The following is a 25,671-nucleotide window of genomic DNA, read 5'->3' as shown; positions in this document are numbered from 1 at the left end:
GCTCCTCACCGCGCCCACCGCCGGTCCCGCGGCACTCCCGGCCGCCCTGGAGCCCTGCAGGATGGGGCGGGAGCGGCGGCGCGGGCCCGCGGGAGGCGGCGAGGCGGCGGCGGGGCGGACAGGCGCCGCGGGCAGCCCCGCGCGGCGGGGAGCAGCGAGGCCCCGTGTGGCGGCGGCTGAGGGAGGGGGAACGGGAGGGAACGGGAGAAGGGAACGGGTGGAGAAGGGGAGAAAGGGAGGCCGGGCCGCGATGCCGCTGTACGAGGGGCTCGGCAGCGGCGGGGAGAAAACCGCCGTGGTCATCGACCTGGGACAGGCCTTCACCAAGTGAGTGCCCCGCGCTGCGCTCGGGAATTGCGAGTGTCCGGTCCGGAGAAGAGTCCAGGGAGACCTCAGAGCAACCTCCAGTGACTGAAGGTGCTCCAGGAGAGCTGGGGAGGCATTTTGGACAAGGGGTTGGAGTGATAGGACATGGGGGAATGGCTTTCCGCTGCCGGAAGACGGAGTTAGATGCGATAGTGGGAAAATTCTTGGCTGTGAGAATGCTGAGGCCCTGGCACGGAGACGCTGTGGCTGCTCCATCCCTGGAAGTGTCCAAGGCCGGGTTGGACGGTGCTTGGAGCAACCTGGGATAGTGGAAGGTGTCCCTGCCATGGCAGGGGGTGGAATTAGATGGTTTTTAAGTCCACTTCCAATCCTAACCATTATTCCAATAATAATTGTGGTTTTCCCTTTTCTGAGTTGATTGGTGTGGTGCGGAGCTGGTAATGAGCAGCCTCGGTTTTTAGTGTTGTGTCTTAGATTAAAACAAGATTTAGCTCGAGTGCTGAAGCAGGAATGCTGACTATTTATTTATTACTTCACTTTGTGGGCCAAAAGCTGTGTTACCTGGGAATGTGCGGATTTAACAGAGCCTTCGTGGACGGGGACAAGTGAGTCCCATGAGTGGCTTTTTTGTGGATTCACCTTGTGTGGCCAATTGAAAGCTTTTCCCAAGTTTGGGGCGTTTGTGAGCTTTTATTCCCTGGGCATTGTTTATCCAATAAAATGCTCTTTTGGAAAAGCTTTTTCCCCTGAATAATTGTTTTTAGGGTCTGTTTCCAGCCTTCATTCTCATGGAGGTAATGATATGAGAAATGTCTGTTCTTTTCCAAATAAGGCTGAAAATTAGCTGAAAGTTCAAGGAGAATTGCCTGTACACACTGGGACTGCACAATATCTGTCTGTGACAAAAGAAGAAAATTAATTGCATTAAAAGTGCTCCAAGTCCGGCAGCTTTTCAGAAAACTGTGATTCTCTTTTGAGATTTGTAGTTACTGGGAGTGACAGGGGTGAAACAAATATCAGGCACTGAGACTAAAACAAATCTTGAATTCATTTTGCTTTTAATTGCCTTTCTTCAGTCCTTGGTTCTTGTGTGTTTGAGGAAGAGCAGGTGGGCTTCTGAAAACTTTGGTTTGGGGTTTGCTGCTGATTTTGTCCTTTTGTTGAGGGAGTCAATAAAAAAAGATACAAAAATCTTTCTCTTTTAGTCTGTCTTTAAATTTATCTCCAAGTGGCTGGACAGGAAAGCTGTGGGCAAAACCCTCGCTGCAGTAACAGAATTCCCTAATTCATTACTCTGTAATGGTCCCTAAGCCCAGGGGGTCAAATGGTCACTTCAAATAATCAGATTTTCAACATTTTCTTTTAGGTGTGGGTTTGCAGGAGAGACAGGACCAAGATGCATCATCCCCAGTGAAATCAAGAAACCTGATGTCTCAAAGGTGAACTGTTTTTATGGTGTTTGGTGTGTTCTTGTGGCACAGGAGAAATTTGCGGATGCTATTTGTGTCCATCGCAAGCCATTTTTTCACTGCCTGAATAAAATGTTCTGAAATATTACGATATTTTTCATTATTTTAACTGCTGCTAATAAAAACTGTGAGTAGGTGAAGGTAAGTGTGGTGCCAGTGCTGGTGTAAATTGCTGCTCAGCCCCCAGGGAACTTGTGTTTTGGGGCATTTATTGAGAAATTACTTTGCCTAGTCTTTTTTTTTTTTTTTTTTTTTTCTTTTAGTAGAGGGTGGCAGATTTGGAAAACTAATTCTAAGTTGCCTGTATGAAAAATTACCATTAATTAACTCTGGAATTTAGTTATGGAGTGAGTTTATGAGATGTTTTAAGGATAAAGAGCAAATCCGGCAAGAGTGAGTGTTTATATATAATGTCAGATTAAATATATATTATGTATGCATCATATATATTTCTTTATATATCATGTGTGAATATATATATATCTTAATACAAACATATAAATAATACTTAAATATTTAAATATATAAAAATATATATTATATTAAAAGAAATATATATAATATAATTAAATATAGAAAAAATATATATTATGTATGTATCATATATATCTATTTATATGTCAAATGTGAATATGTATATATTATTATAAACATATAAGTAATACTTAAGTATATATATAAATTTATATAAATTTGTATAAATAAATGTATTATTTGTATATAAATAATTACTGTCCAGCATTGGAGCTGACTGTGGCTGTTTTCCCTTCCCAGCCTGTCAAGGTGGTTCAGTACAACATCAATACAGAAGAGCTGTATTCCTACCTGAAGGAATTTATCCACATGCTGTATTTCAGGTAGGAGACACCTCTGTGAGCCCTTCCAGGGCTGGACACTGCCTGGTTAGATCAGAAAACAGAGATAAGACTTTGCAAGGGGCTGCCTGGCTGTGTTGGTGCAGGAGGAATTTGGTGGTGCTGAGATCCAGGTTACCTTACAAAGAGTTCCTGTCCTGCAGCAGCAGTTGCTCTGTAAAAGCAGAAAGTGTTTGATAAATTACCTTTCAGCTGAGGTGTCTATAAAGGGCCTGAGAAGGGAAAGGCATTACCTCAGGAGTTGCATTGATTTTGGTAGGGCTGAAGCTCCTATCATTGCAGAACTCTCTCCAGGGTGGTTTGGAAGGAGAAATCTTTACCTGTGGAATGCTTTTACCTCAGCAATGCATCTCTTTGTTCTGTTTTTAATACATTTAGTGAGTAATTAAATTGTACTTGGTCCTTTCTCATTGCTTGCAGTCTATATTTTTACACAGTGAAAGCCATCATAGGGAAAGCAGGATTTAATTTCTGTGCCTCAGATCTGCTCTGGGTTGGGTTCTTTTCTTCTCCTGTCCTGGACCATCACTTTGCAGTTGAAACCAGGACAATTTCATCCCCTTCCACTGAAATCAGAGCATCTGAGTATCAGAATCATCATTGTTGTGTGCTTTATGACACTGGACAAGCCATTGGTGACTTAATTTTGTATTACTTTATATTGATTTAGAGATGTTTAATGAATATACAGACCTCCAGACTCTGGCTGAATGCTCTAACTTGTTTTCCCTGCCTCAGTTTCCTGACTTTCTTTTAGGCAAGCATTGGGGTTTTTAGATTTTTGAAAAAGTCTTTGGGGGTCTGCTGTAGCAAATGCTATCTAAATGCACATCTTTAGGATTTTGGAGGAAAATGGAATATGACTGGAGGATAGATCTCATAAAATGTGCTTAAAGTTCCCAGTTTCATTTTACACATCTTGTCTTTTTTTAGGCACCTGCTGGTGAACCCCAGGGACCGGCGTGTTGTGATCATCGAGTCGGTCCTGTGCCCTTCACACTTCAGGGACACCCTCACCAGGGTCCTTTTCAAGCATTTTGAGGTGAGTGTTTGACAGAAATGTGTAAGTTTACTCTGTTTGCCAGGAGGAATTTTGCTTAAAGCCAGTACCAGATGTGGACAAAAAAAAAAAAAAAAAAAAAAAAAAAAAAAAAAAAAAAAAAAATTGTGGCAATAGAGTGAGAGGCGTAAAGAAGAAAACTCAAATGATGGTGTGAGGAAGTAGGGTGTGGAAATTAGATTAAAGGCTATTCTTGTTCTATCCTGACTCTTCATGAGGCCACAAAGCAGCAGCAATTAACAAGATTCTGCAGGGCTTCCCTGACTTGTAGATAATACAGCTCAGAGTGCCGTGTCCCAGACAGATCCAATAATCCCCACTGAGCACTGCCTGCAGCCAGGATTTATATTTAGGCACTTGTTAGTGCCCTGTCAGCAAGTCTCATGATTTCTGCTTCTCCCACAGTCAATATCTGCCTAGCATATGGCTGTGCTCATTTAGAGAAGAACTTACCTGAAATCAAATATCTTCTCTGCCTAATCAGTCTTTATGAAGAAAAGTTGTGGGGAAGAAAACCAGAAACCTGTGGATTCTCCGTCCCTGGAAGTGTTCCAGGCCAGGCTGGGTGGGGCTTGGAGCAACCCGGGATAGTGGAAGGTGTCCCTGCCCAAGGCAGGGGGTTGGAACTGGATGATCCTTAAGGTTACATCCAACCCAACCAGCCAAGGATTCTGGGAAAAGTCTGAACCTAATTCTGGCTCAGTTGTAACAGAAAATGTTTTAGTAGGTGACTCCATGCTGCTTCAATTCAGACACACCAAAGGTTCAGGTTTTTCTGTATAAAGTAGTGAAACCAGTTTGTCTGCAGTACTTCTTCACTGTCCTTCCACAGCACAGTTTACCAGTTAATCTCAAACTCCTGCATAATTCTTTCTTACTATTGCTAAAATTTTCTGATGACTTCAACTTGCTGAAAGATTTGAGTCAGTTTTTTGAGGTTTTTTTTTCCATAATCCTTTCACAGCGGTAAAATGCCTCAGCTAAAGCACATCCCATGCAAAATGGTTTGTCAAAAATGGCTTATGTATTCGCTCATATTTTGATGGGTAGACTTTGTACCTTATTAAGAAGCCAGTTAATACTGATGGAAGGTTAATTCTCTCTGGTTTCTAGTTTTCTATTTGGTGCAAAGAGTAGTTTATTAATACAGGGTCAATATTTTATCTTCTGTCTCTGGGTTAAGGGTCCGTATGTTTCCTGTAAGTGCAGAATTAGTTGAAATTTCTCATTTAATTCCCTCTTCGAAGTGTTCCTTTAAAGGAACTGTTGCTTTTCTTAAAACTTGATTTATGGAATTCTGGGAGAAGAAAGTAAATCTCGTGTAATTTCAACTGAGTTTCCACATCGTTTTTGTGAGAGTGTTTCAAACAGCTTCTTCTGTTTGGGTGCAGCAGTGTTTGTCCTAAGGCACACTTTTATGGATTTTCTAGCACTTCTGTTCACATCTTCAACTTTTTACAGCTTTTCAAGAAACTGCACTTCAGCTTCTTTGATTTCTTTTCAGTAACAATAAGAAACTTGACCTGAGTTTTACAGCCAACAGCTTTTACAGCTTTTCTTACAAGCCCATTCCAACATCCATCATTCCTGAAGCACCTGGTGTGCACCACAGAGAAGGTGAACAGAGAATTTGGAATCCTGTTGTATTTTGTTCATTAGATTAGTACTGGAATAATTCAAGGTACAGTTGTTTGTGTTTTGCTTTTAAAATGCCATTCAGGGAAGGCATCAATGCTTTGTTTCTTTTTTTGCCTCTTTTTTTCCCCTTTCTGTCAACTTTACTTTTGGTTTCCTTGTAGGTACCTTCTGTTTTGTTTGCTCCAAGTCACCTGATGTCTCTCCTGACCCTGGGGATCAACTCTGCCATGGTGCTGGACTGTGGATATGCAGAAAGTTTGGTGCTGCCTGTATCCTTTCATTTCCAGCACTGGGGCTGTCGTGAAACTTGAGATTTTTGTTGACTAGAAATTAACTTTGGACAAAAGCAGTCAGAAGGTGATTGATGCAAGGGATTGTAGAAGGGAAAAGGCATTTAGTTCCAGCAGACTGAAAAACTCATAATGAAAAAGAGGAGAATTTCCTGATCTTCCTGTAGATTTATGAGGGAATTCCAATCCTGAGTTGCTGGGGTTCCCTTCCCCTGGGAGGAAAGGCCATCCACAAGTAAGTTCATAGTTATCCATTCCAGGTTACAAATTACTTATTTGTGAACGTTTCTCTTTGACCATGAGCTAAAATTCCTCTTTTAAATCTTAACTTGCTGTAACATCATCCAGTTTTTAGAGTTAAAACTGTGCAGCTGTTGCTGATGGGATAAAAACTGTGGGAATGGGGTCTTCCTAAGTTTATGTTTAGAAGGATGTAACTTAAATGAATTAATCCTGTTCCTGGAGTGTAGTCCAGAGAGCCAGGCTGAGTTCATGGCTGTCTTTCCTCACCCTCCTGTGCACTGTTTTAGGGAGCTGGAGTATCAGCTGCTGGAGCAGTGCACGGTGGATACAGGACTGGCCAAAGGACAAAGCCTTCCCTCCGTGATGGGTAAGGACTGGGATGGGGCATCTGTGCTGGGAGCTGCACTGGGGGAAGGGGGTTAATCCTAACAGTGAATGAAATGGGTTTAGGAGTCACTGCATCCCACGTGGCCTGCTTGCAGGAATTCTGTCCTGCCATCCTGGCCTGGATCAGGAACAACGTGGCCAGCAGGAGCAAGGAGGTCATTCTCACCTGTACTGGGCACTGGTGAGGCCACACCTTGAGTGCTGTGTCCAGCTCTGGCCCCTCAGTTTAGGAAGGACGTCCAGAGGAGGCCACAGGGCTGGTGAGGGGATTGGAACACAAACCCTGTGAGGAACAACTGAGAGAGCTGGGTGTGTGTAGCCTGGAGAAAAGGAGACTCAGAGGTGACCTTATCACTCTCTACAACTCCCTGAAAGGTGACTGTGGTCAGGTGGGGTTGGTCTCTTTCTCCAGGCAGCAACTGACAGAACAGGACAGCAGAGTCTGAAGCTGTGCCAGGGGAAATATAGGTTGGATATTAGGAAAGAGTTTTTTACAGAGAGAGTGGTGAAGTACTGGAATGGCCTGCTCAGGGAGGTGGTGGAGTCACCATCCTTGATGTGTTTAAACAAAGACTGGATGTGGCACTTGATGCCGTGGTTTAATTGAGGTGTTAGGGCATGGGCTGGACTCTGTGGTATCGATGGTCTCTTCCAACCTTGTGAATCCGTGATTTAACAAGTATATTATTTTTATGATAAGCCCTCTTCTCACAGCAGTTTTGAATAAAGGCTGAGATAAAAGTTCTGTAGTAATTTTTCAATCTGTTTTGAGCAGACAGACTTATTCTTATTTCTGTTCTTCATATATTTTCTGCTTTGCAAGTATTTGAAAGCTGCTGTCAGTGAAAGTTTAATATATTAAATGTAATTCAGACTTGGTGCAAAAGGATTTTTTAAATAGGAAGAGAATTTAAGAATGAAACTAAGTTTTTTTATTATTATTATTTATTTCAGGCTCAGTCCCAGAAGACATAGTAGAGGATATAAAAGGTAAATTTGTTTGCTTTGTGAAACACTAGTATATGAAATTGTGCAGTAGTGTGATAATAACAAGTGTGCAGTATTTTACATTTAGGAATTTATTTCTCTTTGTGCTGTATTTATTACCTCTTGAATGAACTTGTATTGTTCTTCCTCTCTGAAAACAAAACCAAAACGAGGTGTTGAATTCCTCTTTCACTTTAACCTCTGTGTTGTTGAGTTGCAACTTTTAGATAGATTTGGTAGGTGGGCACAGAAACAGGATTGCATTGCTGTGTAGTCTTGTTTGTAGATTAACTAGAAAGGTTCAGTTTGCCCTAATGTCAACTAAAAAAAAAAAGTGTTTGTAAGAGATATTTTGGTGTGTTAAGGTAGGCAAGAGGAGACAAGAACTATATTTACTGCACCAGAAAAAAGAGAGTCTTTGGGAAGAATTTGGATGAATTCCCATGTAATTGTTACATGTGCAACAGACAGAAAAAGATGTGTTTTCCTAGAAAACAGTAACTAGTATGTATCCCTTGGATCAAATTAGGAAGAAAGCCATCAGTCAAATGCAAAATAAATGCAGCTGGTGCTTTGTGAAGTGGAAGTTGCTTTTCTGATTCCTGGACTTGCACACGCTTTCTGTCAAGTTGTGTTTTCCTTGCAGTCTTTTGGAACCAGAGACAGCAGGCCAGGGATGAAATTGTTGTTGTCTTTGTATTGAAGGGTTGATTCTTTGTGACAGCAGCTTATGGGGAAGGATGCTCACCTGTGCCAAATACAATGAAATAAGTGTATATGGCATACAAATGAGACTGTGATCTGTCAGTGTTGTCTGGAAGCAGAAAAACCCTCTGGAATTCTTACGGTGTTGAAGAGTTGCAGTAAGGACAATGTTTCATGGTAGGAGCTTGTTTAGAAAGTGAGCAATGCCTCATTTGAAGCCGTGGTGCAAGACTTGCAGTGAAGGCAGAGGACAACCCCTGGCACCTTGAGGCACCATTTGGAACATCCCTCTGGCTTTAAGTCTTGTGTGGTTTGTGTGAGAAAGGACAGGCAGGATTTCCAACAGAATTTTAGTGTCAGCTTCATTTAACTCATGGTCTAGAGAGCTCCTGAGCTCTGCTGGAGTGTAGAAGCTGTTTCTCTTCGCATTTATTTGGTAATATCTTGGACCAGCAAGGGCCTGGAGTGTGTGTTCTTCTCTAAATTAAGAGAAATGACTTTTTACTGGTGATAGAAGGATCCAGCAAGGCCTCACTTGTGCCCCTCTCTTTCCCTGTGCACAGTCCGCACGTGCTTTGTGAGCGATCTCCAACGGGGACTGAAAATCCAGGCAGCCAAGTTCAACATTGATGGCAGTGCTGAGGTGAGGATGAAGCTCTTCCTGCTCCTTTGAAGTGGCTGCAGCGTTTGGTGGCTCTAAAATAATAATAGTACAAGTCTGTTTTTATTTCCAGCGTCCCTCACCGCCTCCAGACGTGGACTACCCTTTGGATGGAGAAAAGATTCTCCATGTAGTTGGCCCCATCAGGTGAGAAACGCCATGGCAGAGTGTTTGTCATTACAAGGATATATTTCAACTCTAAAGGCACATAAATTTTCATAAAATTGGATTTTAATGAGACACTTGCATATGCTTTTAATGCCTCTGAAGTGAAAGCTGTGTGCTGGGCACAGTGCAAGCCCATCATGGGAGAGGGGTGTCTTCTCCAGAGCTCCAAGAGGAAGATGAGAGCAGAGAGATTGGAGGGATGGGGGAAGAGAAATGAGTATCAACGCCTGGTAATAGGACAGGTTTAGTGATGTGAACAGGGCATTTTAACCTGGGGAAAAGGAGGCTCAGAGGGAACCTTCTCACTCGGCAACTCCTGACAGGAGGGTGCAGCCAGGTGGGGGCTGCTCCCAGGGAACAAGGGACAGGACAAGAGTTCAAAACGTGTGGATGTGGCGCTTGGGGGTGTGGTTTAGTGGTGAACAAGGTGCTGATGCTGGGTTGAGGGCTGAATGTGGTAATCTTAAAGGTCTTTTCCATGATTGTCCCAAGGATTCCATGATTGTCCCCTCCCTGCTGGCACTGCTGGGTGCCTGGGCTGTGTGACAGGAGTGACAGAGTGTTGGCAGCAGGAAGGCTTAGGGGTATCTCCAGCTCTGCTGTGCCTGAGTTCAGCTCAGTGAGGTTTTGCTGTTCATTAACACTCACTCCCTGTCTGTGCCACAGAGACTCCGTGGTGGAAATCCTCTTTGAGCAGGATAATGAAGAGACATCTGTTGCCACTTTGATCTTGGATTCACTTGTTCAGGTATTTTTCTATTAGAAGCGGTTTAGGGAATGCCTCCAGCCTGAGAGAACCTGCAGTTAAAAGTGACTCAAGACTTTGAGTTCTGCAGGCTGCTGGTTTACCTGTGCTAGAATAAAATTGATTTGGACATCTTTATTACAGGCAGTATATTAAATTTATTGCAGAATTTTTTTCTTGGCGTATACAAATGCTTCACTTCTTATTATATTTAGGAAAAAAAATGCATTAGGAAACCACTATAAATGGAAATTTTCATTATGTGCTGGTGTATGTATGTTAATTAAAGTTGGCTCCCTGTAGCTATTGATGCCATTTAAATAAGTTTGCTGAGATGCAATTTATTGGAGAGCCATGGACTTGGCTGACATGACAAACATTTCAATTAGAATTCTTCATGAAAACAAATTGTTTAAGAAGTTCTGTGCCTGGAGCCTTCACCTCTGCACCTCCAGGCACTTCCCTTGCATTTCTCTCATTATGTTGGTTATTTTCCAGCTAAATATGAGAAAACAGCAATTGGAGGGCCTAGAAATGGGCTGAATTTGTAAGAGACTTCTGAATGGCTTCAGGCTAATACAGGTTGACTTTTTTGTGGGTTTTTTTTTTTTTGTATGTCCCTGTTTGCATTAGTGCCCAATAGACACCAGGAAGCAGCTGGCAGAGAACCTGGTGGTGATCGGGGGCACGGCGATGCTGCCGGGCTTCCTGCACAGGCTCATGGCTGAGATCAGACACCTGGTGGAGAAACCCAAATACAAGGAAGCTCTTGCCACTAAAACCTTCAGGATCCACACTCCCCCTGCCAAAGCCAACTGCGTGGCCTGGCTGGGAGGTAAGAATGGGAACAGCTGAGAAATAAAAAACACCTTCCAATGGGATTTGTAGTGAATAAAGCCTTGTATTTTTGGGGTTAGCAAAGCAGAACAATTCCTGTGCACTGAATCCTGTGATGCTTTCCTTTCCTGGCCAGCTGCTGTGGGCTGAATCTTCTCACAGCTGCTGTGAATTTTGTGGGGCAACTTTTTTGGGGGGAGAAATTGCCCTGAATGCAATGGGGTTTGGTTGAAGTGTTTAAAATAAAAGCTTTGTTGTAAGAAGTGGATCAGCCAAGCCTGGTTTGCTGGTAGCAGATGATTCCTTGTTGTCAGTTACTTTCCAGGGATATAAATCAAGCAGTTTGGGACTTAAACGGGCTACTGAAAAGGAAAGCAGCAATATCCATCCCTTTAAATTTAGGGAGAGAGCTAAAAAATCCCAGTTGATATTCTTGGTGGGAAGAAGTAGAAAGAGAAATTCTACATGGAATTAATGCAATTTTTTTTTCTTTGCCAATAACATAGGAGCCATTTTTGGAGCACTGCAGGACATCCTTGGGAGCCGCTCTGTGTCCAAGGAATATTACAGCCAGACTGGCCGGATTCCTGACTGGTGCTGCCTCAACAACCCCCCTCTGGAAATGATGTTTGATGTTGGAAAAGCACCCCCACCACTGATGAAAAGGGCTTTTTCCACAGAGAAATAAGCACCTAAATCCACACAAGGATTCTGCCCCGTTCCAACTACATCCATGTGCATTGGGTCTTCTGTTTTTTGTTCGTTAATTTGTGTGTAACACTATTAAATATGACCAGTGTGGGTGTTGTCAGGGTGTAGGCACTAACACTATTTAAAACCCTGTCCAGTTATAGTTTACAAACTGAACTCTGGCAACTCCTCTGCTCTCTTTGTTTTGTTTTGGAGAAATTCTATCCCCTCACAAGCTGTGCCCTACTGGGTTGTTTATTATTTATATGTATAGTAAATGGCATTGCTGAGAGAATTTGGTTTAAGATATTTTCATTTAAAGCATGCTGAGAAGAATGAACAGCACTAGGGAAGCATCTATGGGAATTTTTTATGCCAAATTCTGTATTAAATATTCCACCCTTGAATCACAGGTGAAGAAATGGTTTGGGATTGTTCAGCAAAGGTAGTGGAAACATTATTCCCCCTGTTTTAAGAGTTTTAGCAGAGAACTCTTCTGCCTGAAATTCTCTCATAGTGCTGAGCTAAAACCTCTCCCTCTGTCTCCTCCAAGAAAGATTTCAGCCATGTAAGATTATAAATTATTATAAATTAATTATAAGCAGTTGTAAGGTCAAACTTGATTCAGTGGCGACATGGTGACTGCTGGTATCTGCTGGCTAAATCCTGTCCTGAGGAGCAGTTTTTGTCTCAAATTTGGCACGATAAATATAACATTTTTTGGGGTGGTGAACTCTTTTATTGGCACAAACGTGCTTTTTGTGACAGAATCTCTGCCTGCTGCCCACCTGCTGTGTGCCTGGAGCACGACTCTGCCAGTCAAACAGATATTTAAAGAAATCCTCTTCTGGTGAACCCTGACACAGGGAATGTGCTGCAGCACTTCAGTAGCTCCTGCATGGTTTTGTCAGTGTGTTTCCTGTGTGCTTTACCTTTACAGGTGCTGTTAGTTTTTGTAGTCCTGGGATGAGGTTGGTGTTTTAGGGACCGGCTCCTGGTGCCATTCCAGGCTGGATAAATGGACACAGTCTCATTGCCAAGCACAGAGAGCCAGCCTTATGTGCACCGAACATGCAGCCTGAGCTGTGCTGCTCATTTTCAGCCACAATCTGGGTAATTTGGGGGGTGCAGGTTATATTTTAACTCAGTAAGAGCTGAGCCAGAGCTTCCTGAGGGAAGAATTTGCCATCTGCACGAGTCCCACGGAGCTGGGAGCTCCTTCCCTTCTCAGCGGGAAGGAGTCAGGAGATGAAACTCCTACAGAGCCTGTGGTGTTGGTGGTGCAATGATGTCATTTTCCTGAACTGCAGCAGACTGCAGCTGAGGAAATTGAGGATATTCTTAGCCCTTCCCTTTTTGGGGGTATTTCCGTGCTGCTGCGTGCACGTACTCTGGGACCTCTCCCGGCGTGTTCTGCCACCTCGTCCTCCTTCTGCCCACTCAGATCCCCTCCTGTGGGGTTTCTGCATCACTGAACAGCCTCAGCTGCTGCTGTTTCACAGGGCAAGGACAGAATTCCTCGCTCCTGCGTTGCTGCTGGGTTGAGTGCAGAGTCCTGGGACCTGCTAAGGCAGGTTTTTATTTCATCGAAGCAGTGAGAAAGACTCTTAATGGTGTGCCTTGGAAAGCCCTCAGAGATCACACCCTAAATGTGTAATGGTGTAGAAATGGTCGGGTTTTCCGGGCTATGTGTTGCAGTTCTTCCCTCCCTGGCATAGCTGAGAGATCAGTGGGTCCTCCCAGCGGACAAATTCCCAGTGAGCCCGCCTGGTTTAGCAGGAAGGGCTGTGACAGACACAAACCCCTGCAGTAACTGGAGGGTTTTCCTCTGAGGTTCCTGATTCTGGACTGGATGCCATTCCAGCAGGTTGGTGTTGGCCGATTGCCAACAGCTCCAGGTGAGTCCTGCTGACTGGAGGAGGATTTTGGAATATGCAGGAGCCCTTTGTGCTCTGCCTGTGTCGGTGTTGGTCGCTGGGGCAGCGGCTTTATCCCATTCATGTCTCTTTTCATGGAATCAGATTGTCTCATGTCAGAAGGGACCCCTGAGGCTCGTGGAGTCCAACTTCCTGCTCCTTGCAGGAACTACATGGAGTAAATCCTGTGGCCAAGAGCGTCGTCCAGATGCTCCTTGAACTCTGACAGGCTGTGAGCACTTCCCTGGAGAGCCTGTTCAGTGATGGACCAATGCAAACCACAGAATCCCAGAATGATTTGGGTTGGAAGGGACCTTAAAGCCCATCGAGTTCCACCCCCTGCCGTGGGCAGGGACACCTTCCACTATGGGAGGGTGCTCCAAACCCGGTACAACCTGGCCTGGAACATTCCCAGGGATCCTGGGGCAGCCGCAGAGCCTCACTGCCCACACAAGGAAGAATTTTCTCCCACTACAAACCCCCCAGATCCCTTCCCGTGGGGCTGCTCTCCTGTAGTTTGTGTTTTTAACCAGGGTTGCCCCATGCTAGATGAAGAATCCCACACTGGCTCTTGTTACATCTCCTTGTTACATCTCCTATGGCAGGTGCTTGCCCAGCTCTCCACTTTATCCAGGTATCTCTGTAATTCCTCTCTATCTGCGAGGGAGTCCAGAGCTCCTACTTGGTTAACATCTGTTTCCCACATTGTTCATTTAAAAAAATAAAATTTTTTGGGATACAGTTTTCAGTGGTCACTGCCCAGCTCCTCACGGCTGCCATTTCATTACGCTCATGTCATTCCTGCATCCAGGTACCTTAAAAAGCTGATTTTCCCACCGATACAGTGTATACCGATCACGTTTTGCGTGTATCCGCTCGGGACTTCTCCTTCAGGGGGCGGCGTTTCCCCGCCCGGAACCCAAAAAACAATGCGCGCCCAACGTGGGGCTCGAACCCACGACCCTGGGATTAAGAGTCCCATGCTCTACCGACTGAGCTAGCCGGGCCCTCTGTGGCTGTCTGCAATTACATATAATTGAACGTACAGTGTGGTGACGTCACCCCGGCGGCGCGGCGCGGCGGCCAATGGGAGCGCGCGTTGCTGGGCGGTGGGCGCGGGACGGGCTGGGAGCGGCGCCGCCATGAGCTCCATCGGCACCGGGGTGAGTGCGGCGTGAGGGGCGGCACCGCCGGCGCCGGGACGGGCACAACGCGGCCGCCCCGCCGCCCCGACCGGGCCCCGCTGGACCCGCGGCCGCCCCGTGCCGGCAGCGAGCGCGGCGCGGCGGCTCCGGGGCACTGCGGGCGGCTGAGTCACTGCGGCCCGGCAGGCCCGGGGAACCGGCGGTGGGGCGGGGCGGGCGCCGGGATAATATACTTGTTATGCCTCTCTACATAATATACTTCTGTGTATTTCAAATACATTCCTGTGATCCGTACGTTTAAATTAAGCGGGGGCTTACAGGGGAGCAGGGGAGGGTCTCTTGATGGGAGCTGTAGTGATATGAGAAAGAGTAAAACACAGTGAAAGAGGGGGAGGTTCGGGTTGGTACTGGGAAGGAATTCACCCCTGGGAGGGTGGGCAGGCCCTGGCACAGGGTGCCCAGAGAAGCTGTGGCTGCCCCTGGATCCTTGGAAGTGTCCATGGCCAGGTTGGATGGGGCTGGGAGCAGCCTGAGACAGTGGAAGGTGTCCCTGCCCATGGATGATCCTTAGGGTCCTCCAACCAAACCCCTCTGGGACTCTGTGCAATATAAAGGCACACAAAGGCTCCCGCAGGTTTGGAGTGTTGTGTAACGCTCAGTGATTTCACGTCCAGGATTTGCAGTGTGGGTACGTCCAGCACTGATGAAATGGCCTTTCCTGGCTTTTAGTATCTTTTCCTTCTGTTTCTACATCTTAGGTAAGGGGTCAGCCTGCTCTGGGGACTTCACACCATCGCTGGCAGTGACAGGCTTGAATTTTTTAAATAAATAGGCTTGAAATCTGAAAATGCTGTGATATTATGTGGGTTTTTCTTCCTGAGAATTGTGTCTTTTTCTTCAGTATGACCTGTCAGCTTCCACGTTTTCTCCAGATGGCAGAGTGTTTCAGGTGGAATATGCTATGAAAGCTGTGGAGAACAGCAGGTAAGATACAAACATCTGCATCAAATGTCTGCTCTTTTGGCCTCTTTTAAAGCAGTGCTGTTGGACTGGAGAAACATGAGGGTAAAACCATGGTGGTAAAATGAGCTCTGATCTAAAAGCCCGTTTTAGGGATGTGGATTGAGGTGTGCTCAGGACCTTCCTTGTAAATGTGTATCAGCTTCCTTGGGATTCCTCAAGACATGGAGGACATCCAAGTGCTGCTGGAGCTGCACCAGCTGCTCTGGGAGTGTCTGGTGTCCCTGGAGTGTGTGTGAAGGAATGTTGGGAAGTGGAAAGCTGCGTTTAGGGGCAGTGAGATGGGTTGGCAGATAAGGATTAGAATGACAGAATCCCAGGATGATTTTTGGGTTGAAAGGCACCTTAAAAACCATTTCCTTCCACCCCCTTGTTGTCTTTATTGCTGGAGTTGTGACAAACCTACCTTGGGGGAAGTCACGGTCACTGTTTCTTCTTGTCGTGGTAATTCTCTGTGAGATGTTTTGCATTGTGAGGAACTGACATTTTTCTTGTCTTTCAGTACAGCAATTGGGATAAGATGCAAGGATGGAGTTGTCTTTGGAGTAGAAAAGTTAGTCCTGTCCAAGCTTTATGAAGAGGGGTCCAACAAACGCCTCTTCAATGTTGACCGACACGTTGGGATGGTGAGGTGCCATTTCATTTTGGGTCTGCATAAATTGTAGGGTGCCCCCCTCCCCAAAAGGACAAATTTATCAATCAGAGAATCAAAAATAAGTAGATTAAGGAGGTAACGTTAATGTGTCTTTGTAAAGAAATGCCAGTGGGGTTTATTTTACTGTTTTCTGTAATTTATTGTTTGCACTAAAACATACATAAGTAAAATCCAAACTTGAAGTAGAAGATTGGGGTTGTTTTAAATTTTTTAGAAATGCTTTTCCAGTTGTTCAGACTTGCATGTAGATATAAACACAAGTGTTAAATTGATACTTCTTTACACAGTCACCAAATAAGGTGTGTTCAGGGAAAACATGCTGCATATGAGTTTTTCTTCTCAGCAATGTGGAAATCACCTGAGTTCCTTAAGGATTGGTGTGTGGAGGACTGGCCTGTCCTAACAGTGATGGCAGGAGGGTCTCAAGGAGTGGTTGCTGTGTGAGAGAAACCTGGTGAATACACAAGCTGTTAAGCGTTGTTTGGGTTGGTGTAGTCGTGGTAAATCACGAGATGATAATTAACATAAAGATACTGATGTTCCTAGAGAACAACTCTGTTAATACAGGATGATATTGGCATGTTTGAGGCTGGTGGCAGATGGGCAGTTTGAATTCCTCCATGGCAGTGGAGGAATAAATCCCATGGAGTGTGTGCTCTCCCTGCAGGCGGTGGCAGGGCTCCTGGCAGACGCCCGTTCCCTGGCTGACATTGCCCGGGAAGAGGCTTCCAACTTCAGGTCTAACTATGGCTATGACATCCCCCTCAAGGTAAGAGACCAGTGCAGCTCTCAGGGCTTTTGGCTTTTATTCTTGACATGAGAATTGAATTTTATTCCTTATTTCTGTAAATAAGGGTTTCCTCTAAATAAGTGTTTTCTTTTCCCTTTTTCCACGCAGCATCTCGCAGACAGAGTGGCCATGTATGTGCATGCCTACACCCTGTACAGTGCTGTCAGGCCTTTTGGGTGCAGGTGAGTCTTGCAGACACACTGTTTGTAAATATCTTTTGGTTCACAGTTGGTGAAACTGCTTCGGTTGTCTGAGTTCTGAAACCTGGAATTAGTAACCCACGGTTCATCTCCTAAAGAATCCCTTCTCCTTTCTTTTTGTGTATGTCTAACACCTCAGGTGAGGAATTCATATTCCCACAAGGCTCTGCCAGGTTTCTACAGAGCTGATTAATTCGTCCCTGGTTTTTAAAGTTTGAGGGTTTGTGCCATGCAGTCTGTGATGGTGGTGAAAGCAGAACTTCCCTCTGCAGTCATCCTGCTTGCCCTGACACCTAAAGAGCTCCAGGCTACAGCTCCTGTGTGATTCTGGCAGGAGGGGACTGATAAACACAGATCTGCTGCCAGGTTACTGATCACTAAAATGTTTCTGGCAATGTGCAGGTGCTGTTGTGAGGCAAATTGCTCAATAGAGTGTAGCAGGACAGGCTGAGTTTTGCTTCAGGAAGGATGTAAGAAAGCCCCTCAAGTTCTGGGTGTGTTGGTAAAAGGAAAGGTTTTAATTTCTCTTTTCTCCTCCAGTTTCATGTTGGGGTCCTATGATAGTGATGATGGTGCACAGCTGTACATGATTGATCCATCAGGAGTTTCATACGTGAGTGTTAAAAATATTCTCATCTTAGCATAAGTTCCTCTTTTAAAAGTTTCTGGTTGGGAAAATAGTAAGTGTTGCTCCAAAAGACCTGCTCTTGTTTTCTCCTTTTGCCTGGGAATTTCTCTGGCGAAACACTCCTGCATGTTTGCAGGTCCTTGTTAAACAAACATTGTGCGTTTCTTAGAAGTGCAGTCTGAGAAATGAGTTTAAAACTTGTCTGTCAGAAATTGGGAGTTATCCACGTGGCTGTGTCCAGTGAAAACTCCCATGCACTGGCCCAAAAAGGCAAGAATTGTAGTGATACACCCTTCTCTAAATGCTTCAGGTAAGAGAGGGCTGTTCCTCTGGCACAGTTTGCCAGCAGCAAACCAAATCAAAATAGAATTGTTGTTAATTGTTGTTAGTGCTGCATTTTCAGGTGTGTGTTACACACAGGTCTATGCACACCCGTCCTGCTGGATTTCTTAACATTTTCTTGCAATATATCCAGTACCGTGGCTGTTGAGAGAACTACAAATGCTTCATTTTTATGTGTTTACACTTCAAATACATTTGCACAGTAGGTGGGTTTAGCTTGGGGTTTGCTTGCATCCTGCAAAACTTCTGTAGTTCCTGTAGAACTTCGCTCTTCAAACTAATTCTAGTTTATTCTTCCATTTTTTTTTGTAATAGCAATTTAAAAAATCTATGACAACATTTTGAGCTGATAAATTTCTGCCCAGGAATTACTGAGCACTTTTCTATCAATAATGATGGTACTTGATGTAGTAATTGGGCTCTTTTCAACACTTTGGGGACAGAATACCAAGGGTTTGTTTTTGGCTTCAGTGTGAGTAAGGTGGTGTTGTCATGTGCTGAGTGACAGTAAGAGGTGTGGAGGGTCTAGTATTTAATTATATTTGCAATATTATTTCTTTCTTTCTTTTTTTTTTTTTAGGGTTATTGGGGTTGTGCCATTGGTAAAGCCAGGCAGGCTGCAAAAACTGAGATAGAAAAACTTCAGGTATGGTGTAACAGCGTTGTGCTGTCTCAAGACAAATATTCCTGGCTTACTATGTTACCTTTTGAGTGCCTGAAATACATAAAATGCAGGAGAAGCACATGAAATATTTCCTTGTATATTTGCCAGTGACACAAGTAAGTGAGTGAATATAAAAGTATAAATATGTTTTTCATTCTGAATGAAAACCACAGGGCAGCATTATGTATCTATTTTTGCCCAAAGGTTTTAGATGATTCTTTGTTGAACAAGTTCACAAGGGCTGCTCTTGCTAAGGACAAACTGCTCTGTGGAGAGAAGACAACCAAAAAGTACTGAAGTGTTCCTTTAGCTGATGATGTTATGTTAGAATCCTGAAAGATTTCCATCTTCCTCATGTGTTTAATATCTCACACCCTTGGAGTTGGAGACAACATGGAACCAGATCCTTCTCCTGGTCTGTCTCATGCACTTTTTATGTGTTACTGTTACATCTTTTTTTTGGTCTGCAGAGGGTTGTCACAACTGTTCATGGAAATGTTCAGAGTTTATATGATTGTTATGTTTTTAAGAATAGCCTATTTATGGTGCTGTAGGCAGCATGACTGAAACATTGCAGGAAAAATTAGAATGTTCTAGACTTGATTCACTCAGTTTTGAATCTGGTTCAGATGCTCGAATATCAAATTAAAGGTAAGAAGCCTGCATGATCATTTGATCTTTACCAAAATTTCAATTCCCATGTGTGCACATTGGCAAAAGGCAGCGCTGTGTTGGGTAACACACAATTTACTCCGAATCATTAATTTTTTGTGCAGTGCTGGGATTTTCCAAAAGTTCTGCAGTTACTGATGTGAATTACTGGAACTTCACAGCAGAGCTGCAGAATGCAGCACATGGAGCAGAGGTGTGGCACGGGGCACAGCTGCAGGGGTTTATTTAGGGCTGGGTGTGCAGTAACTGCAGGTGTGGGATCCTGTCACAGCTCTGTGGGGTGAGTCCAGCCCAATGTCCCAATAACTTTTGTTCACTGTGGTCTGGGCAAGTTTCCAGGTCTCAGCTGATTTTGACAAGATGAATTTGTCAAAGCTAAGATGGGAAAAACCGGAAGTACAAAAGGTTTGTGGGGTGAACCAGCTTCGGGTCAGCTAAGATTTGTTTGTTGGAAGAAATGACTGCAGGTGGAAAGGGAGAGGCAAGCAGGGAGTCAGGATTTAAACCTGCCTTGGGGGACTGCAGCGCAGCTCCTGTGGATACAGTGTGTAAAACTCTGGTGTAGCTGAGGGGGAAGAGGAAAACCCTGCATTGATCACATCTCTTGCATTTTATTGTCTGTAAAGTCAGCTGTGGGAAAACTTGTAATTATGTAGAGACTACTTTAATCTCTTGATTTCCTGCAGCTCTGATACTATTACAGCTTTTTGATACATGGACGTGATCATGATTGACTCCTGGGATAAAACTGTTCACACTGTTTACTTTCATTGTCTGCAGAATTGACATACCTGGGATGGGAAAAGGATATGGCAGAAATTAAATTGACTTTTTTTGTAAATACACATGACAGTAGTAGAGCTTTAGGGTTTCCTTTTTGACTGCTAACTTTATATGCATGAGTACACATCATCATTTAAAAGTTTGTGTGACACAAGTTCCATTTGTGTTCTGTTCTGAGTGTCACAAAGGCAGTGGGTCTCTGTTCAGGGAACTTCTCCAGATGGGATTGTGATGGCACATTTGTCTAACCAGGCATGGGCATTTCTTCTCTGGCCCATTGCTTCACCCCAGAAAGGGCTGTGACAGTCCACATGAACTCTTGTCATCTTAATCCCTTCGCCAGTGCCTTACAACTACCTTCCTTACTAAGGGTTTGAAATTATTTTGGGAAATTTGAAGAGATGGTAAATTGCATTAATAAAATACAGGAGAATATATTACTGCTTCATGGGCTAGAAAAGTTGACCTATAAAACATAAGTTTATTATGTCATGGAAATCTGCATCAGCCTTTGTTCTGATTAACTGTGAAGCTGCTAAAAGACTGTGATATAACTGAGAAAATATGAAATGGGATGCTGATGCCTTGCTCAGGCAGGCAGTTGGTTGTTAAACAATATTCTCCTCTTGGGGCATTACTTAAAACCCAAAATTACTTCCATAAAATGTTGGTAAGACCAAAAGTATTACTATGCCACCTAGAAGGAATACCAATATTACATGTGAATATGTGGTGCCTCTCCCCTGTGGTTATTTTATATCTGTTGAGGAGCATAAAGCATCTAGGAACAAGTCAAGCTTTTAGGTTGCCAGCATCACCTGTGTAGCTTCTGAGATTTCAGCTGATGAGTGCTTTAAACCAGGGAATTTCCAAGGAGGTTGTTTTGGTTTTTTTTCCTAGAATCTTTCAGCTGTAATATTCTTCCCTGGAAGAATGACTTGCATAGAGCAGGCTGGAAGAGGCATTATGGAGAAGAAATGGGCTTTTCTGTTACTTTGACTACTGAACATAAAGCACATTAGGCACAGCCTCTCTTGTTCTGGCCCTGGGCAAGATTTATATTCTCTTGATAGAAATCTTAGATCTGTTTGTCTTATGCCTACAGATGAAGGAAATGACCTGCCGTGATGTTGTTAAAGAAGTTGCAAAAATGTAAGTCTCACTTGATGAAACTCCAGACTGGTGAGCTTGCTTTGGTTTCAAACTGAGGCTGTTCCTTTTAAATTGGGTATTGTGTGTTAAATTATCTGACTCTAATTACTGGTTTTAAAATATTTAAACCAGGTGACAGATGAAGGGAAACTTCTTGGGTGTGCTGCTTCTGAAGTAAGAGTTGTTTGAACAATGACCTGATGCTTCAGAAAGAAGCTGCCCACAAATGAAGCTGAGGCCTTGGACCCAGCCTAAAAAAAAAGACTCAAGTGCTTGGGAAAGAAGCAAAGTTAGAACTTCTTTAAAGGAATATATACAGTATAGCTGTATTATTAGACATTTTAAAATAATTTCTAATAATGAACACGCTTCTGTTCTAGTTCTGCTTCAGCTCAAACTCAGCAGCAGCTCTAGACAGGGTTCTGTTTTTCAGCTCAAATTCAGCTCCTTAGAAGGATTTTAGCAAGATAGCAAAGATTTTGATAACTTTTAAACCTAGAATACCAGGCACAGTCCAGAGCAGTGATTTCTTCAGGAGCTTGTAAAGGTACACTTGGCTGCAAAACCTTGTAACCACCTGAAACATGAGAAGGGCCTAGAGATCACCTCAGCTAACAGACAGGAGGATCTATTAGCATAGAGAGGCATTTCCCTGGAATGTTCACTTCAGTCTTTATATTTTTTTCACAATACTTCCACTGGAAGTGTGCTGCTGAAGCTATCCTTGCCTTCCTCCACTATCTCCAAGGTTTCCACCCTGGGTAGGAATTGCTGGTATTTTTCAACTTCTGACTTAGTGCTTTCTGAAGGAAACTAAGAAATACAAAACACAGGCTTCTGGAAGATTGAAGCCACAGGTTATTGTGAGTTCTGCAGTTTTGAGTGTCTCAGCCCAGGATTATTCCAGTTTGTTTGCACGTTCTGCCCCAGGATGAATCAAATCAGTTTTGTTATTGCAGTGTTAACATTTCTATCCCACAGCGTAAGCAGCGATTTGAGTGGTCTGGGTGGCACTGTGTATGCTGTGATACCACCTGGAGTTTAAATTCCCATTTCCATGTTTGCAGTAAGCACCACACTGGAAATCTTACGTACAGACTTCTCATTAGACAGCAGGTAGTGTGGTGTTGGGATTTAAGTGTAAGCTGAAGCAAGGCTTACAGGGGAAATGCAGGGAAATACACTCCAAGCTGTATGATAACTGATCCAGCAGGCAGTGATGATGCAGCCTTGGCTCTGCAATATCTAAATCTTAATGTTTCTTCCAATTAGTAGACTTGAACATGCCAACCTGCATCTTGGCTGTAATGATTGAAGGTGTTGTTAGGCTAGCAGTTCAGGCTGGAACATTCTATGGTGGTGTTTGGTGGGGAGAAGGCACAGGGAGAGCTTCTATTAATCATAAGAATACTTCAACAGAAGAGATCTGTGACAGGAACAAAGTATATTTAGCCTGTTGGTCAGTCTGTTCTAATCTGTTCTTTGTCTGTTCCTTTCAGAATCTACATAGTTCACGATGAAGTAAAGGATAAAGCTTTTGAGCTGGAACTCAGCTGGGTTGGAGAAAGTAATGCATTTCTGTAATTTCTATAAACATTCCAGAAAATTGGTACCTTTTTGTACTTAAAGTAAAACATTGCTCCTTAAATTCACCCTGTATGTCAGGGTCCTTGTGTGAATTGTAATTAAGACATACTCTTTTTATTGGCAGTAACCAATGGAAAACATGAAATTGTTCCCAAAGACATCAGAGAAGAAGCAGAAAAATATGCCAAGGTGAGTTCTGACTTCAGTGTTGTCTCAGTGCTTCACCTGACAAACTGCTGAGCTGCCAGGAAAATGTTTCACTCCAACTCACATCCCCTCAGTGGTAGCTGCTATTACTGGGAAGGGACAGCAGGGAGGGCTACAGTGTAACCCAGGGGTAGTTCTTGCTCTCAGAAACTGTTAATTCAGAGCCTGCCGCAAGTGGGGTCTTTCTCCTTCTAAAGTAAATGTACTGCAACGGTTTGGACACGGTGAGAGAGGTGTGAAGCTGCAGCAAACCTCCTTTTGTTTATTGCAGGCTGGATTATAAAACAACTGTTGGACTGTTCTTTAATTACACTTTCTTTTTTTAAACAGGAATCTTTGAAAGAGGAAGATGAGTCAGATGATGACAATATGTAACACATTGTTACTCCAAAACAAGTCCAACTTTTCTTATCTTAGACCAGGTTTGTTTATAATGCATTATGCATGAGATGCTGTTGTGTACTTGTTGGAAGAAACCAACTGACCAACTTGCACTAATAAATTTTCCATTTTACTGTCTCTTAGCTTTTATTTCAAAATAAATAGGCCAGAAACGAAACAGACATTAAGAAGGAAAGACATTATCAGGCTGCTGTTGCTTCCTAAAGCACTCCATTTGAGCCAGACTTTGCACAGAAAAACCATCTGTTCAGACATTAGACAAGTCTCTTGTTTATGCTGCAGAATTTAATATTAAAAACTCTGTTCTTCCTTGATTAACCAGTAGCACAAATTGCAGTTTGTTCATAGCCACAGTGTGTGACTGCCCTTGGCAGAAGAGATGAGAACATGGCCAGCTCTACCAGCAGGTTACAGTTTAAGGTGATGTGCACAGCTGACAACTCCTAACAGCCCAAGTAACAACCAGGAGTTCAGGAAAAGGAATGTTAATGTGAAGTACTGAACCTAGGCTTGGTGGGGGAGTAGGAGGAATTACAAACTAATTCAGTTTAAAACAGTGCTTGTGTTAAGTTCTAAAGCTGTGAGATCTCTTATCAATGTAACTGGAATTAATGCTTGAAGAGCCAAAGTATTTTAAAATTGTTTTATTCAGCTGTAGTTTCTTAACACACTTCTGAATCAGCTTCATCAACTGTTGACCTTTCCAGATGTTAAAAACCAGCTTTGCGGCTGTCATTCCCCACTTCCTAGGAAAAAAGACTGCCTCTTCTAGTCACTTCCAAGTTTTGAAGCAGCAGGTTGGACGGGGCTAGAACAACCTGTTGTGGTGGATGGTGACCCTGCCCATTACAGGGGAGGGCAGTGAGATCTTTGAGGGTCCTTTCTAACCCATGTGATTCTATAAGGTAATAAACTGTTCTGTTCACCACCTTAAACCTCAGTTAAAATTGAAGTCTTGTTTGTACATGCAGTTAAAATTCTAAAGGCCCTGCTAAGCTAAAATGCCTATTTGTGTAATGAATCAAACTCCTCAGCTTTAGGACTACACACTCATGCTCACCAGCCCTTAAAACAGAAGCTTTCCCTTACAGGTTTATTTTTATAGAGCTGGTTTGGAAAATACCTGGCCTTCTCCCGTCTCCTTTGTGCCAGGATTACAAAGGACAGGTGCTACTTCCTTTTTTGTGACACGGGGAAGGCAGCAGAGGTGGCTCTGTGTCAGTTCAGGCTACCTGAGCTCCTGCTGGGACAGCCTTAGTCATGGCCAGGACAGCAGCCTCCTTCTGTGCCTCCTCCTGCAGCAACAGGAGCAGCTGCTGCACTGACTCAGCCTGGAATTCCAGGGCTCCAGACTGAATTTACTCCTGCAGTTCCCTGCTCATTCAGCTCTTTTGAGTCACAGGCCAGCACCAGTCAGGAAACTCCTCAGCAGCACCTTAAAGCATCAGCTCAGGCTCATCTGCCACTCCCTGGGTTTGGCAGCAGGGAAGTACCTGATTCTCTTCAGTTTGTCTTGATTCTAAAATCAGAGAATCCTCGGAGTTGGAAGGGACCCACAAGGATCATCCTGTCCAGGATGGAAACCCACGGGCTTGGTGTTTTTAGCACCATGCTGTAAACTGCTGAAGGGAAACTGAAAGCTGTCATCGTGTGGTTACACCCAGCCCTCCACCCCTCTAATCCTTCCAGTGACAGCCATTCACAGTTAGGGACAGGAACTGTAACAACACAGCCAGATTTCAGGGTACAGTGACAGCAGTTCCAGCTGTGTATATTTAAAAGACAAAATTGAAGGAATATGAAGAGATAAGAGGTAGGTGCACAGCCACTTACTTGCTTGTCCAAAATTTCTAAATAACTACTTCTTGGTGAACATGGCAATTTAAAAAGCTCCTTTGAGGATCAACGCTTAATTTTTCTATACCTTTTCATAACAAGCAAAAAGTCTCATGAAAAGCAATTTTAAGAGGCTGTGGATAGCAGTACATGCAAAGTGCTGCCCAGTGTCTTGCCTGTCTTGGCAAAATTTAGTTGAACATTACCAAGATGATTATTACTGTCAGGTTATTTTCCAAATTTAATCATTATCAGAGTATAGACTCAGCCTGTTGATGAAAATTGTATGGTAAAGAAAAAAACTAATTTCCACTGACTGCAAATGGGAAAGAAAAAATATTGAGCATTAGAAGGTGAGAAATTTGCCTTTTTTGAGGGGGGTCAAAGAGGAAAAAGGCAGGAAAATACTAAACAAGCTACTTTAATGCTGACATTTCCCTTTCCTTTAGAAACAGAAAACTAGCAGAATTCTTTTAGATCTTAGGTTCAGCATTGCTACCTCTTGTCAACAAGTCCCAGGAACATTAGAATAGATTTCTAGCCCAGAGAGACTCATTCCAGCTGCAAAACTACTGCAACTCCCCTGTGAC

General features: G+C 43.7%; 2 protein-coding genes and 1 non-coding gene across 4 annotated transcripts; 2 read left to right on the top strand and 1 right to left on the bottom strand.

The window, feature by feature from the left end:
- Nucleotides 1-180: 180 nt before the first annotated feature.
- ACTR10 (actin related protein 10) lies at nucleotides 181-11,377 on the top strand. Of its 2 annotated transcripts, none has more exons than XM_066189048.1 (13): nucleotides 181-327; nucleotides 1,694-1,766; nucleotides 2,571-2,653; nucleotides 3,605-3,713; nucleotides 5,531-5,638; nucleotides 5,827-5,894; nucleotides 6,190-6,269; nucleotides 7,244-7,279; nucleotides 8,545-8,624; nucleotides 8,716-8,789; nucleotides 9,477-9,558; nucleotides 10,189-10,390; nucleotides 10,899-11,377. In XM_066189048.1, exons 1-13 carry the CDS (start codon nucleotides 251-253, stop codon nucleotides 11,078-11,080), a joined length of 1,254 nt encoding a protein of 417 aa, XP_066045145.1. In that variant the 5' UTR covers nucleotides 181-250; the 3' UTR covers nucleotides 11,081-11,377. The 2 variants fall into 2 exon arrangements, with proteins under 2 accessions (XP_066045145.1, XP_066045146.1); XM_066189049.1 differs by lacking the exon at nucleotides 181-327 and adding an exon at nucleotides 334-417.
- Nucleotides 11,378-13,932: 2,555 nt separating this feature from the next.
- On the bottom strand, nucleotides 13,933-14,005 carry TRNAK-CUU (transfer RNA lysine (anticodon CUU)). The gene has a single exon. It is a non-coding gene; the product is annotated as a tRNA-Lys (tRNA).
- Nucleotides 14,006-14,108: 103 nt separating this feature from the next.
- Nucleotides 14,109-23,362, top strand: PSMA3 (proteasome 20S subunit alpha 3). Its single transcript, XM_066189047.1, has 11 exons — nucleotides 14,109-14,161; nucleotides 15,045-15,127; nucleotides 15,666-15,789; nucleotides 16,486-16,587; nucleotides 16,717-16,790; nucleotides 17,349-17,421; nucleotides 18,359-18,424; nucleotides 21,003-21,049; nucleotides 22,549-22,616; nucleotides 22,761-22,825; nucleotides 23,174-23,362. The coding sequence occupies exons 1-11, from the start codon at nucleotides 14,141-14,143 to the stop codon at nucleotides 23,216-23,218; spliced, it is 768 nt and encodes a 255-aa protein (XP_066045144.1). The 5' UTR covers nucleotides 14,109-14,140; the 3' UTR covers nucleotides 23,219-23,362.
- The last annotated feature ends 2,309 nt before the right edge of the window (nucleotides 23,363-25,671 follow it).

This window comes from Chamaea fasciata, unplaced genomic scaffold, assembly GCF_029207755.1.
Source record: "Chamaea fasciata isolate MVZ Bird 193981 ecotype frontalis unplaced genomic scaffold, bChaFas1.0.hap1 SCAF_7, whole genome shotgun sequence".
NCBI lineage: Eukaryota > Metazoa > Chordata > Aves > Passeriformes > Sylviidae > Chamaea > Chamaea fasciata.
Note: the sequence above shows the minus strand (reverse complement) of the source record. Positions and strands in the feature narration are given on the sequence as shown.

Excerpts from the sequence above, each read along its gene's own strand:
- ACTR10 (XM_066189048.1), top strand. The coding sequence starts at position 251 with ATGCCGCTGTACGAGGGGCTCGGCAGCGGCGGGGAGAAAACCGCCGTG. Across the intron at positions 1,767-2,570 it reads AGAAACCTGATGTCTCAAAG|CCTGTCAAGGTGGTTCAGTA; the intron begins GTGAACTGTTTT and ends TTCCCTTCCCAG. Across the intron at positions 7,280-8,544 it reads CATAGTAGAGGATATAAAAG|TCCGCACGTGCTTTGTGAGC; the intron begins GTAAATTTGTTT and ends CCCTGTGCACAG.
- PSMA3 (XM_066189047.1), top strand. The coding sequence starts at position 14,141 with ATGAGCTCCATCGGCACCGGG. Across the intron at positions 15,128-15,665 it reads AAAGCTGTGGAGAACAGCAG|TACAGCAATTGGGATAAGAT; the intron begins GTAAGATACAAA and ends CTTGTCTTTCAG. Across the intron at positions 16,791-17,348 it reads GTCAGGCCTTTTGGGTGCAG|TTTCATGTTGGGGTCCTATG; the intron begins GTGAGTCTTGCA and ends TTTCTCCTCCAG.